At 22.7% G+C, this 14,738-nt stretch overlaps 6 protein-coding genes across 6 annotated transcripts; 2 read left to right on the plus strand and 4 right to left on the minus strand. All coding sequences in view use genetic code 6, as the record gives it.

Annotated features, from left to right (window-relative positions):
• On the plus strand, window positions 1-687 carry TTHERM_00191810 (hypothetical protein; the record flags this gene model as incomplete). The annotated part of the gene is made up of 1 exon (XM_001016757.1): window positions 1-687. One exon carries the CDS (start codon window positions 1-3, stop codon window positions 685-687), a length of 687 nt encoding a protein of 228 aa, XP_001016757.1.
• A 476-nt stretch (window positions 688-1,163) lies between these two features.
• On the plus strand, window positions 1,164-2,231 carry TTHERM_00191829 (transmembrane protein, putative; the record flags this gene model as incomplete). Its single annotated transcript, XM_001470779.1, has 1 exon — window positions 1,164-2,231. One exon carries the CDS (start codon window positions 1,164-1,166, stop codon window positions 2,229-2,231), a length of 1,068 nt encoding a protein of 355 aa, XP_001470829.1.
• Window positions 2,232-3,355: 1,124 nt separating this feature from the next.
• TTHERM_000191849 (transmembrane protein, putative) lies at window positions 3,356-3,940 on the minus strand (the record flags this gene model as incomplete). Its single annotated transcript, XM_012797780.1, has 1 exon — window positions 3,356-3,940. One exon carries the CDS (start codon window positions 3,938-3,940, stop codon window positions 3,356-3,358), a length of 585 nt encoding a protein of 194 aa, XP_012653234.1.
• Window positions 3,941-4,622: 682 nt separating this feature from the next.
• On the minus strand, window positions 4,623-7,341 carry TTHERM_00191850 (nucleolar complex-associated protein; the record flags this gene model as incomplete). Its single annotated transcript, XM_001016761.2, has 11 exons — window positions 4,623-4,748; window positions 4,993-5,130; window positions 5,199-5,643; window positions 5,703-5,803; window positions 5,865-6,095; window positions 6,155-6,318; window positions 6,381-6,441; window positions 6,538-6,804; window positions 6,865-6,922; window positions 6,997-7,103; window positions 7,156-7,341. The coding sequence occupies 11 exons, from the start codon at window positions 7,339-7,341 to the stop codon at window positions 4,623-4,625; spliced, it is 1,884 nt and encodes a 627-aa protein (XP_001016761.2).
• An 836-nt stretch (window positions 7,342-8,177) lies between these two features.
• TTHERM_00191860 (diphthine-ammonia ligase) lies at window positions 8,178-9,288 on the minus strand (the record flags this gene model as incomplete). Its single annotated transcript, XM_001016762.2, has 6 exons — window positions 8,178-8,268; window positions 8,321-8,412; window positions 8,476-8,656; window positions 8,767-8,949; window positions 9,005-9,101; window positions 9,162-9,288. The coding sequence occupies 6 exons, from the start codon at window positions 9,286-9,288 to the stop codon at window positions 8,178-8,180; spliced, it is 771 nt and encodes a 256-aa protein (XP_001016762.2).
• Window positions 9,289-9,827: 539 nt separating this feature from the next.
• TTHERM_00191870 (kinase domain protein) lies at window positions 9,828-13,538 on the minus strand (the record flags this gene model as incomplete). Its single annotated transcript, XM_001016763.2, has 8 exons — window positions 9,828-9,880; window positions 10,040-10,328; window positions 10,388-10,769; window positions 10,840-12,506; window positions 12,562-12,926; window positions 12,987-13,157; window positions 13,208-13,399; window positions 13,454-13,538. The coding sequence occupies 8 exons, from the start codon at window positions 13,536-13,538 to the stop codon at window positions 9,828-9,830; spliced, it is 3,204 nt and encodes a 1,067-aa protein (XP_001016763.2).
• Between the last annotated feature and the right edge of the window lie 1,200 nt (window positions 13,539-14,738).

Consider the following 14,738-nt stretch of genomic DNA (forward strand, 5'->3'; position numbering starts at 1 on the left):
ATGAACCCCGAACAATACGGATCAGAACTTCTCTAACAATATGAAAATATGATCGCAAATGTTGCTGAATGGCGTACAAATATTTATAATATTTTGCACTTGGCACAATGGAAGAAATAATAATCTCCACGCATGTAAAGTGATATCAGCTTAATTTAAAACGCTTTGACTATTCCCTAGAATTATGATATCGGCGATTTCGCTGTTTAATAAGTAAACATTATGATTGGATACAAGGCACTTTTCGAATAATTGGTTGAGTCTCATCGCTAACTTATTTAAGGATACTAAAATGTCTTGTCCTTGAGTCTCCTTCTTGATTTAGAATAAAAAACTATGACTCTTTTAACTTATTTTAATTATCTTCCCCTTTCTGCAAGCGCTCAATGCGTTCCCTTAGTAATGGTTCAAACAGAGAGCAAGAAGAACACATCTGTTTGTAATTTTGATGAATCATAAAACAGTTTTTCTTAATTGCCTACTTAATAAACTATCTTTAGCTCTGTTTAATCTCTTTCTCATATTGAATCAAATATTTAGGATGAGACTATTTTCAACGGAAAAAATTCTTTGAGTTCTATAACCTGCATCAAGGAAAAGGGATTTGAATAATCATTTTCGAATAACAGCAGCTGGGCTTCAATTAATAGCATGGGATAATCTGAAGCTATAATTGATGTCGAGTGAGATTTGCTCATTTTCATAGACTTTTACCTTTTTCTACTTCAATATATTTATAAACTCTTTTCTCATCTTCCCTACTAACTATATCTATCTTCTTTACTTTATTACTTAATTTGCAAGGAAAAGCGAAATATATACTGAATGAATGAATGAAAGTTAAAGAGTAAAAAAAAACTTCCTTTTATATTTTAATACCAAATACCCAAAGAAAGAAGAAACAAATAGTGTTTCTAAATGTAAATAGTTTTAAAATACAAAAGAATTAACTGAATCATAAAGTTAATTTCTCTATGTTGTCTATATCAAACTAGTCGACTTTCTGATATGTTAATTAAATTATGGAAAAAAAGATAGTTTGATTTGGGTATGAGGATTACTCGAAATATTTCATTCAGATTTATAATTTAAATGGATAAAAATTGTTTATTCCTATTTAAAAAATATTTGAATTTAGGCTGGTAGTTTGAGGTGAAATTAAAATGTAAAAAACACCATTTAATAGTTAAATAACTGCAATTAAAAAAAGTTAAGTTACTTTAATTAACTTTCTAACAGATAGACTAATATTTTGTTCTACTCAATTAATAAAAATAATAATAATAGTTTTTAATTTTTTCATAAAACTCAACAAAAATATGTCTGCTTTCACCAAATCTATCTGCTAAACAACAACCAGCAACCATCTGATTTTGAATGAAGTTTATTTCTTTATTGATTAAATAAGTAAATAATTTACCTTGCTTTTTCTTTTGGCTATTGGCTCACTTCCTTCTCCTTGCTTTCTTTCTTTTATAAGAAAAACATATTAATAATAAGTAAAAGAAAGAAAAAAAAGTAAAACACAAAAAAATAAAATAGGAGGTATATTAAAATAAAAAATACCTTAACCTTTCTCCGCTATCTATTTATCTATCTATCTAACAAAATAACTAACTAACTTATTTTCTCACACACACACACTAACTTTTTATATAATATTTATTAATATTTGTAAATTGAATCCTTAAACGAATGCTATTTTAATACGCTTTTAGCGATTAAATATGCATTTCTAAACCTATTATAGCATTATTTATATATATATTATATAATATTTATTGTATTTGTTTTCCTTTATTTAGATTCTTATTAGAACCATCTTTCTATCTTTATTTTATTAATTCTTCTATTTCTAAATTCTTAGATTTTTCTTTGATCTAATTGTTACTTTTACCAAATTTTTCTTCATACCCAAGCAGAAAAAAAAAAAACAATATATGCCATCAATTTTTTTTGTTAATTAAAATTCCTTTGGTGTTGTTTATCTTCTCTTTAGGTTTACTTAATATAGGACTAGAACCACTTATAATCACATCATCAACAATCATTTGTTTATTTATACTTTAAAAGTAGTACCACTACTATATACTGAATACAAGGTAAAGACCTTACAATTTTTTACTTTTCTTAATAATAGCTCTTTTATCTCAAATTAATATCTTATGTAAAACTTACACATTAATTATCAATTACTTTCTTATGCATAATTTTTTTTTTCTTCTATTTGATGGTCTTTCAATAATTAAATTTGTTTTATTAGTTTGAGTATATGGACTATTTTAGCATAAATACCCAAGCTCTCAAATGCTTAAATCCTCTTATTTGTGCATTTTTTTGTTATTTTAGTTTATACTTCTCATATTTGTCAACAATTTTTGCAAACTGTAATTCATAATTAGTATTATAATCAGCTGAAAGTGTTACAAATCAATAAAATTTTAAGGTTTTTAATTGCTTTCTTTATTTGCAATACCACTCATAAATATGATTTGTTTTAAAATACATTCTAACTCATATTTGCAAATACCATTCATTATTTACCATTCAAATCCTTAATTAATTTCTGATTGAGAGAGAGCTTTTTTTCCTTGTTTATACTTACACACCTTCATTCTAATATTTACTTTGCATTCAAAAATCAATAGACTTTAAAAGAAACAAAGATTAATTATCAAACTTAAAGCTCTAATAAAATAAATATAATTTCATTTATTCTATTCTATAATTTCTAAGATTAATTTAGTCAAAATAAAGATAAGATAAGATAAGATAGATTGGTTTTTTTTTTAAAAAATTTTATTTTCAAAACTAAAAAAAAATATTTTAAAGGTTTTTTAATAAATTAATTTTGAAAACAAAAAATTGATATTTTTAAAAATGTAAAATAATAATAGAATTTATTAAATAATAATTTATTATTTAATTTATTTACTTACTTACTTGTTTAATGGGGAATCAAATAATTTGAATTTAAATTTTTAATTAAATTTTAATTAATTTAGAGAGAAAGAAAAAGAGTGAGAGAGTATTTGAATATAAATTAATTTCTAATATTTAGTTTAATGTATTATGAAGTAAGATATACTTACAACTGTCTAAATTAATTGTTTTTTTTTTCCTTCAAAAAGGTAACAATTTTAATTCTTATCTCAAGCAAATCGTGATTTTTTTCCTCAGATTCATAATCGAGTCTCATTTAAATTTGTTAAAAATTTAAAATTTTATATTTATTACTTTTATTTAATTTTGATTTTGAAAAAACAAATATTTTATTCAAGCTATGCTTGCGTTTTTCTAATCAGCGAATGTTAAATTTAGATGTTTAGTCTTTTTAAAAAAGATTAATTTTGTTTCATATTTATTGTTGGCTATCATATCTTAAGCTAGATACTTCAATATTGTAGTTATTCTATTAATTTGGTAGGATTTATTTAGAGCGGTTGATAATGTAGATAATCAAAATACTAATAAGGTATATAAATACTATAATAATCTACATGCCAATAAAGTAAAAGGAATTTACAGACTCATCATTTTTTCCGATGCTTCGTTAGGAATAAAGGTAATTTAGAATGTTAAAATATAACAATATGTTTATTTTTGAGCAAGTAATCATTTTTAGAAAGTAAGAATATACCTTTTAGATTGTAGGACTTTCGTAAGTGATTTTAATTGGTTAGGGCAAATTCTCTGGAAAAAGAGCTATTATAAGCGCTATAGAGAAGATCAGAGTCCCACATAAAGGCAGAAGGTAAAGGCTTTAAGAAGATTGAATAATATCTTTGTTTACATAATAGTAATCTCCTAAGATATTTTGTATGTAGACTTAATAAATCCATAGTGACAAAGTCAGAGTTATTGAAATTATTTCTAAGCCCATATCTAAGAAGGTCATTTTTACTTTTATTACAGGATTACTTAGAGGAGAAAAACCCATCTAGTGAAATCTAATTCTTTAAGATGTATAGTCAGTAAGTCTTTTAAGGAAGACGATAGGGTTACCTGATGCTTTGATGGGTAAAATTGAGAGAAGATATTTTTGATTCAGTCCTACTTCGTATAAATTTTTTGTTAGTTTATTTATTTATTTTGATAGTGAAATAGGAAGTATTTATTAGTTTAATAAAATTAAAAACTATATATATAGCTTAATTTAACTATTTATTAAAGTTCTTTTTTTGCATTACTTATTTTCTTGAATTTATTCAATTTAATTATCCTTTTTTCTTTTTAATCATAAGTTAATTATTAATTTCTTATCAATTTTTTCCCTTTTCTAATTACTAATTTTATTTTGATTTCAACTGCGAAAAATAACAAACAAACATTACATGCACTATTGAAAGATAAAAACATTAAAAATAGTAAAAAGAAATTGTGGTTCATTGATTTATAGATCAAATTATTAATCAAGTCATTCCATAGTACTAAGTAGCAAACTAAAACTGATAAATTGATGGTTTTATAATTCTGAAGCAAGTAAGTAACCATATGCTGAAAATTTATATTTTAAAACATTTTACACACAGCATTTGACAAATACGAACTAACAATTTTTAATTTTCATAATTAAATATTTTTTAATTATTTTTTGCAATTTATTTAAAATAAAAGTCATTTCATTTTAAGTTACTATGTTTGTTATAAAAATCCTACACGCTCAAAGTAGAAAGAGATGGGTGGAGAGGAGCAGATTCTAGAATCTTTTTGCAAATATTTTTTATTTCAGGAGTATTTTGTGATGTCTATTGATAAAAAATATATTAAAAAATGTTTCATAAATATAATAAAAATGATTATGATTTTATATTTTATTTTTTATTGTGAATAAAATGGAATATGGTTGGTTGGCTGATTTATTGATTGATTACAAATAGGCCTTAGTCTTTTTTAATAATAATTATAATTGGTTTTTTTTTCTGTTCAAGTATCCAGCCAAAATCCTTAATTTAATCATATCCAATTAATTCAAGTTGTATAAAGATTTACCTAAACCTTAGTTAATTCTTCGTGAATTGAAGTGTTAATAGCATTGGTTGATTGAGGATCCTCGATTCTTTCATTGTATCTATTTAATCCAAATCCATCATTATCAGAATCAAGCATCCTGTTAATCTTTGAATGTTTCTAGTTTTATAAAATTTATTTTAGTAAAATAATTTTAAAAATTAATTAATTAATTAAGATTTTATTACGGAAAATAGCATTTTTATGACAAATAGAACAGTGTATTAAAATTATTTTCTGTCGTTTAATTTAATAGCAAGTTTAGCCAATTCTTTGACAAAGCTTGCAACACTTTCATAGGAGAATTATCTCTTCTTTAAGAACATAATTTCAAGAATCTTAATTAGCACAAGTTCTTCCTTTTAAGATAACTGATCGAAAACATGAGGGATCTTGTTAAGATCAATCATGACATGGAAGAAATTAAGAATAGCTTCCTTATCATCAACATCAAAGACTTAACCTGGTCCATTTAAGATGGCTTCTACTGTGTAAATGCAATGCATTCTTTTATGCAAAGCCATTTTATCATCTCCTCCCTTTTTATTTGTGTATTATCTCATGTTTTAAGCACTTTTTTGCAAACAACCAATTAAATCCCAAATTAAATTGACATCAATCATGTGAATAAACCTTATTATTTTAAAATATAAATTTTCAAAATTTGAATAAAATTAAATGTATAACCCTACTTAACAATACCATCCATAACTGAAGTAAAGAACTTGGTTGGAGAAGGTCTTTTAATGAGCTTGAAATAGATATAATATACTTTTTCTAAGATTTAAGCATTCTATTATATTAAAAAAAACAATGAGATTAAATTTATTTTGAAGAAATTTAAACTATCTTACATATTTAATAAGCAATTTAGGATCTATTTCAGCATCTTATTCTTCAAGTTCTTCTCTTAATTCCTTTTTCATTTTTTTTAATTCGTTTTTATCGACACCTTTCATTGATTTAACCTAATCTATATCATCTTTTTCACCCTTAGCATTTTCAAGCTTTCTCTTTTTACTATTCTTTACATTACCTTTTTCTTTTTCCTTGTCTTTATAAAACTATCTCTTTGCCTTCTTGTACTATTTATTATAATTAATTTTAATTTAAAATAACAGACTTACTTTATTATTCAATTTACTTCTATGGCCTTCTTACGTTTGTCTTCATCGAAGTCTTTTTTTAAAAACTTAGTATCTATTTCTACACAACCAACAATTTCTATAAAATCATCTGGTAAGTCTTTTTCGGTAGTAGTGTTTAAGATCTTTCCCATTTCATTTAGAATAACAACCTTAATTTCATCTAAATTTTTATAATTTGTTGCCTATAAATCTAAATTTTCTACTAAAATGAAATAATATTACAGATTGAGTGAGTAGGATCTGATAAAATGGATGTGATAATTTCAATAGCAGAATCTCTAACCTAAATATTAAGAATAAACATTATATTTGGATATTCGCAGTAATCTAAATAATTAATTAGATAAATTTAAGAATATGCTATAAATTCTCTAATTACTTTTTTATCAACTGATACTAATTTATGGGTAACAAATTCAGCTATTTCTTTAGCAAAATTAAAATGATAAAGATGCTTCAATAACTCTAATAAGCACTTAGTGCCTATTCTTCTTAGTTGATTGAATTATTATTTAGTTTCTTCATTTACTTCTTATCCTAAATTCTTTGCTTCCTTGTTTTTTAACTTAGCAAAGTATGCCATAAGCTTGATATATTTTTCATAGAATTCATAAATTCTACATTCAGTCTAAATAACTTGACGTTCCTTTTAATAGAAAGAAAGAATTATTTTTATTAAATAAGTAATTTAACTGAAATGTCTTACTTCTTTTGTTATCTTAGTAGCTAATTTTTCTTATGATTCCTTAAAGTTTATCTTATATCTAATCATATTTTGAAATAAATGTTTAGTTTCTACTATCCAAAATTTTAAGCTAAAATAAGAATATTTATTTACAAGGGAGTGATATCTTTGAAAATTTCAACAATAGAGTAAGCACTAAGTTTAACTATTAGTATACTGTCTTTCTCTAATAAATGGAATAATGTTTGCATGTGGATAATCTAATTTATAATTAAAAATGTTTATGTGTCCTCATCCTTCATCATAATTTACATTAGCTTCTGGTTTTGCTATTATTTCCTATGAAATCTCTTCTATGAGCTAAGTGAGTTGCATCAATGATAAGCTATTTAATTCCTTTTTTTCTATAACTAACCTTTCATTCTTCAACAAACTGTGAAAAAGAGATTTGTTCGTTTCACCTTCCTTGCTAGGTTTATCCTATTTATTTTTTCCCATTTTTATGAGGTTAATTTTATCTAAAAGACTATTTTTAAGATTATTTGATAAATTATCAAAAAAAAAACAATACTTCTCCTGGAAACAATTAACTAAAAAATAAATAGTTAACAAATATATAAATCTGAATTAAAATAAGTGAAAGCCAATTTAGACTAATTTTATAAGATGTTGTTAAAATATTAATAAAATTTTTACATAAAAGCAAAAAATAAAATAATTTATAAGATAAATTATTATTAGTATAAAAATCAAATAAAACCAAATTCGATAAGAAATATAAGAACTATATTTTGAATAAAATATCCATATTTTTTTTAAGATTTTGCATGACTGTTATATTTAAATTATAAAACAATATTAAATAAATTATCATTTTTAAATACTTTTTTGACACAAATTTAAGTGAATTAGAGTTTATAAATATTATTATTATTAAATATATTTATTATGTAACTAGAAATAAGCAAACATTTATATTTTTTTATTTAAAATCCTGTATCTATTATTTACAAATTTTAATAAATGATATTAATTTGGGGAATACTCATCTTGTATATGTACTTAGACATCTGACTGTTTTATATTTATTTAAATGATATTTTGAATTCAGTAAGACATACATAAGAAATATAATTTGTATGAAATATCTAGTCAATTTAGATTTTAAAAGACATTGTTTAATTAAATTATAAAACAATATTGAATAATATATTATCTAAAATACATTTTTAATACAAATTAAAGTAGGTATTTATGAAATAAAAATTTTATTATCATTTAAATTTATTATTCTGCTAACAAAAAAAGCAAACTTTTTATTGTTTAATTTAAAATCATTTATCTTGTAATTCATAACTTTTAATAAAAAGATAGTAAACTGGAGCGTATTCATCTTCTGAATGTACGTGAACCTCTGACTCTTTTCTATTTAATTATTTAAATTATATATTAATTGTTTATTGTAAATTATTTTTACATAATTATTCTCTTTTTATAAAGAGGAGAATCTAAAGTTAGAGATTCATACTCTCCACCTTCACCACAAACATTCAAATGGAATTTGGCATTCTAATTGTTTATTAATTAATTATAAATTATTTATTTTATATTTAAATCAAAGTCAATCTATACTAATGCTACAATCTTGTCGTAATTATCTCTTAATGACAATCCTAAGTGATCTTTTCCTAAACCAAATGAGGCAACTTTTATTAAAATAGAGTTCATGCCTTAATCAACCATTTCTTTAAGTAACTCTTATTAGTCTCTTCCCCATAAATAAGCTAAACTAACTAGCCCTAATCTCTTGCAGCTTTATTTATAAAATTTATATGCATTTTCTTCTAAAATTTATTTTAGTATGAAATATAAATATTTTAATTATTTATTAAGATACAGTTTTGTAGTTAATTAAATAATTACACATCTTCAACTCTTAGTTTTTGATAAGTGGAGGCGATTGCACCTGAAGAAACTCCTTTAAAGTCCCACTTTTCTTTAGCTTCTTTCAAAATCTCATATAAATCTTCAACTTCATCTTAACTCTTTTCTTCATTAGTGCCTGTGTATTCCAAATCTAAGACAACAGGCTTTCCTTTAAGTTATCTATTGATATATTTATTTAAAATTACTCAAGCCTATTGAAGATAAAAAAATATACTTTCTAATAACTGGAACTCCTAAACATTCACCAATAGCATCAATCATATTTGTACCAACAGATTGATACATGTAGCTATCTTTTTCCATTCCAATTTCTTTTAATTTCAAATATTTTAAAAAATTCAATTTATGGATTTGCGCAATGTGATTGATACCTGCTGGATATAAATTTGCAATTGCAACCAAAGTGTGGCCTTATGCAACACACTTATGAATATTAAAGATGCTATCTTTTCCGCCAGAAACAAGGGCAATAAATTTCATGGGAGCAAAATCAGTCATTTCTTTTTCTTTGTACTATTAATGTTCTGCTTAAACTAAAAGTGTTACTTTTGTCTTTGGATATTGAAAAAAGATTAATTTAGTGATTTATAATTTTAATATTCTTTATTCTACTAAAGTAAAGTCATACAAAATAAATAAATAAATAAACTATGAATGAGTAGTTAAGTGAAATTTCTTATTAGTTTTATATTGATTTAGATTTAAATTAAAGTTGAAAAATAAATCTTTATTTACAATTATATACATATTTTTACAAAAAGAGTAGAATAATGATTTAATTTCAATATTTTTCAAAAAACGATATATTATCTTTCTATGTATGTTTATGAGTGCGTATTAATATTGATTACATCATTGATTTCGATATTTATAAATTATATTTTTATTTTCAGACTACTTTTAAATCTAAACTCTCGCTTTATTTATTGTTTGTTATTTTACCTTTCATTTTTTATATATTCTTTTTTAGGGAATATATTTATTTATTCATTCATTCATTAAGTTTCTCTTTCTATTTCTATATTAGTATTTTATATTCACAATAAGCTCTTTTATTTTTCCTTTAACTCTTCATCAAGCATCGTTAGATCTTTATAATAATATATTAAAAATATAATTTAGAAATATTAGAAAGAATTATTATTAAATAGATCAGAAAGAAGATTTATAAATTTTAGAAGAATTTATTATAAAGCTATCTGATATTTTTGGTTAAAAATTATATTTAAAGTGAAATAAAATAAATTACTTAATTCGATTTGTTTGAGTACTTGAAAATTATCGTTATTTTAAACACTATCTAAATTATTTAAGCTTGAATTCTTTTTCATGAACTTTCTTGCAGCGTTATTAAAAGATAATAAGCTTTGATTGTGTTGTTATTTTCTTGAGCCACAGTTAAAACTCCTATTAGCTTAATTTGTTTATTATTTAAAAGAAGAATTTCCATGCAAAAAAGAATTAGAAGATTTTCTATTATTCTAACTAAATGAGGAGTTTCTCTGAATCTTTTTGAGCAGAACCACATTTGTTTCTATCTATATTTAAATAAAAACAAAATATTGAAATTTAAATTAATCTAATAAAGAGATATTACTTTGATTTTTCCATATGATTAATTTGGATCCTCTGGATTTATTAGGTGGTACCACTATAAAACTGGCTTTTACCACAGTAATTCTTCTTAAATCGTTTCATTTTTTAATAAAAAGTTAAAACTTAAATCCAAAAAGGCATGGGCATATAACTCTTAGTTAGTGTTATACAGTCTTATTTAAATTGGCTATTCTGATAAAACTTATTTTATTATTTTATAATTAAAAGCTTAAGATAAATCCAACTGAGTAGGAATAATCCTTTTTTGGTTTTGCAATAACTTAATATCAAACTAAGCATCACCTTCTAGCGTTATAAGTTGTTAATCTATGTAAGGAATATCAACTTTACAGTTTAAAACTCCTTCGCTAGCTAAATTAGGACTAATTTTTGCATATAATAAAAAATAATTAATAAAATTTTAAAATAATTTTGAATTTAAAAAAGCTTTACAAAATATTTGTTAAGGATTTAATTTTTATCTCTAAAACACAAGAATATTCTTCTTCTGTTTGTTCATTTTGATCCTAATGCACAGTACCATTCCCTTTTGCAGAAGAAGGTTGACATTATTTGTTTGTATTTTTACCAAAAAGCCTATTTATCCTATCATTATACTCCATGTATGCAGACTTATTGTCATAAATTTATGATACATTTGAAATATTTTAATCATCTGAGTTATTAAATACACTTCTATTTTATGTTTGTTAAAATGATTTATTTTGAGATATTTAAATTTATGGTTGCAGATATCCTATCCCTCCTTTTTATGATTATGGTTAGCTCAAAAAGAATTTAGGCTTCTATGTATCAAAAATATTGTTTACTTGAATTTAAGGTGTGTTGGTATTTGATTCATTTCTATTAAATTCATCAAAAAGATTTATTTTTTCTTTATTATATTACATTAATTCAAATCTATTGCTGGAGGGCTAATAAATTTTATGTGGGATAGGAGTTAAATTACAACTAAAATTGCTGTTGCTTTTATTGGCAGAAAGCATTTGCTCTTAATTATTCACAGACTATTAGTGATTATTCCTAGAATACTATTAATCTTAGTTTCTAATAGAAAAATCTGGGCTTCTCTAACTCTATAAGCTAATTACTTATTGGTTATTGCCATTTTTTTATTAATTTTGCTATTCTTGATCTATTTTAGGATTTGGAGAGATTTAGTTGCTTTTATAGAATAAATTATTTTGACTTCTATTAGGTTCGCTCTATCTATTTATTTAGTTGCTTGAATAATTTTTCTAATTAGAATTATCAGTAGAGTTTTTTTATTGTTAAACATTCATTAATTCTTACTAATACTAAGGAGAATTGTTATATAGATGTTAATTATTTGTATTTTATTACTCAATTTTATCACCTTAATAGTATGGGTTGTATGTATCCATGTGTAATATATTATTTTTACTATTAGATTTATTATCTGAGTTTTTAAATGGTTTTAAATTTTTTTAATTACTATCAAACACTGCTTAATTTTTTTAAATACTTTTTTATTCTGAGAAATCATTATTCCACCAATTTTCATTTCTCTTTTAATCTGAATTATTTAAATACCCATTATTAGCTTAATGATTTTAATGATTGTAGTATGAATTTGGCTATTGAGTGTAAAAATTACCTTAATTTTAATTTTTTTGAGCATTGTAATTTTAATATTAATTGCCATTATTAAAAGCATCTTCTTAAATTTAAAACTATTTTTTATTAGATCCACCTTCATTTTTTATTTAGTTATTAACCTGATTTGGTTATGAATAAAATTAGTTCTTTTAATTTGTTCTTTAGGAAACAGAAAAATCAAACAAAGACATTTTGTCAGCACTTACTTTTGATTTTTAAGGACTAAACATAGGACTAGCGTTAATGTGTTGTTAGAAAAATGGGTATTTCAGTAAATTCACACAGCTAACTCTATTCTATGGATGAAATTCTAAAAGAGAAGTTAAAATTTCACTTTATTTCTATTGAACTTTATTCATTATGTGCTTTAAGATAGGTAGATCTTCATATTTTGCTTTTTCAATTAAAAGATCACACAATTATTAATGGTGATTTTCTTATATATAATATGCCTCTTCTTTTTCTGGTATTCCAAGAACCTGTCAAAAAAAAAACTCATGATTATTTTTATAAAACTTAAAAATGAAAACTTACCAAATAATATGAAAATGCTTATTATTCTAGAGAAGAGCTTGAGAATATAGGAGCCTAACAAAAAAATATTTCAGCAAATATACAACCCAAACCCCATAAATCAGTTTACATATCTAAATTAATTTAATCTTATTAATCTAATTTTTTTTAAATAGGGTTTTATGCATAAACTATTCCTTGTTTTAACTATTTTTCATACAACATTTCAAAATAAACCTCAGGAGAAATATAAAATAATAAACTGTTCCCATATTCTTTAAGGTTTTCTTAATAATTTTATTTATCTATCTTAAAAGGTCTCAAATATACTAAATAATTATCTTCGATCCAAATATTTTTAGGGCAAATTTCATAATGAGCTTCTCCTAATAGAAAAAAATATTACTATTAACATAAGATCAAGCAAAAAATAAAAAAATATTTACCTATTTAATGCAAACATTTTAAAGAAATGACTAAATTTTAAAATAGTCTTTGTTTTCTTTAGCTATCTAATTCGCCTTTTTTAATTATATCTGACAATCTCTAAAATTTACTTTAACTTTTGGTGGTTTAATTATTCTTAAACCAAGGTTCAATCACATAACTAAAATATTCTAAGAGAAAATAAATAAATTTTATTGTATGAGATATTTTATTTATTTACATTTATTTACATCTTAACCAATAAAGATATTATCCGCCAATACTACTCCTTGATTAAAAGCTTTTATTAGATTATCAAACCTTATTTTCTAGTTTAAATCATTGAAATTTAATGGCCTCTTGAAGATTTTTACTCCTTGTGTAGTATTCTTAATAAACCCTTTGTATATAATGCATCCTTTCTTCTTTTTTTCTAAATATTTGCAAAACGAATCAAGACTTATTCAAATTTTGATAATAGCATTACCTTCTTTGATATCATATTCAATAAGACAGTCTTTTAAATCAACGACGTAATCCTCAAGATTAACACTCTCAAACGAATCTCCCATCTAGTTTAATGAAGTATATACAGAATATGCTCACTATTTTATGAACCTTGATTAAATGTCGCCTTTGAAATCCTTGTATTGTTAATTCCACAAAATCCCCTTTATTTTATTATTTTATTTTGAATTCAAAAATTTGCCAAACCTACGCTTAAAAATAACAAGATATTTTTTACTTAATTATAAATTGCTTGATAATAAATTGTCAGCTTTGCTAGCAAAGTAGCTGTTTTATAATATTGATGAATGGCTTATCTCTGTTTTTATTTTAAAATTTGTAGATTCATATCTAATTTAAATTATAATTAGAAATACTTCTAATAAAATTTTTAAAAATAAATTAATAAATTTTTTATACTATTTCACTATTTATCTTTAAATAATCGCAATTTAAACAATTTAAAAAAAATAATAATTATTCATTTTTAATAATTAGTTTAATTTAAATCATAATTTTTTTGGAAGATTTTATATGAATTGTTAGAAATTCTATAAATAAAATAAAATTATTTTTTAAAATACAATCTAAATATCTAAATTTTCAATATTTTCTATATTTAAAAAAATAAATATTAATTATTAACTTAAGAGAATAAATTTAAGTTTGTTCTTATAATGCATTATTATATATGTAAAAAATTTTAATTCCTCATAATTAGTTATTTATAAAATTTTGTTTAAAAAAATTAATGTTAATTTTATTCTTTGTTATTAAATTAATTTTTTTAATTTTAATTATTTTATTCATTCAAAATATTTTAGTTTTAGAAAATTACTTATTTTAACTTTTTTAAATGATCCATCTATTTTTATACTAAAAATTTAATTTAATTTAAAAATTCAGTAGTTCATTCAAGCATTTTATTTTTAGAATTAAAAAAGTGTTTTGATATAATTTAAAAAATTAAAATATTTATTTATAACTTTTATTTATTTATTTATAAATGTAAAGAAATTTAAAAGTGAATTTAAAATATTTTTGATATTTATCTTTTTAAATGGAGTCAATAACTTTCTTTAAATTCTTAATTTTAACTTAATGCGTATTTTCACTTATATTTAAGTTGGCAGATATGTTTATCTGATTTTTTTAATTCTAAGTCTTTTTGATGAGTTTAAATTTTGAAATCAGCCAATATATTAAGTGAAAAATACCATGTATGTTAAATAACGGTTAAAAAAAGCTTATTCAACAGGTTGAAT

Source organism: Tetrahymena thermophila, assembly GCF_000189635.1.
Source record: "Tetrahymena thermophila SB210 genomic scaffold scf_8254638, whole genome shotgun sequence".
NCBI classification, from domain to species: domain Eukaryota; phylum Ciliophora; class Oligohymenophorea; order Hymenostomatida; family Tetrahymenidae; genus Tetrahymena; species Tetrahymena thermophila.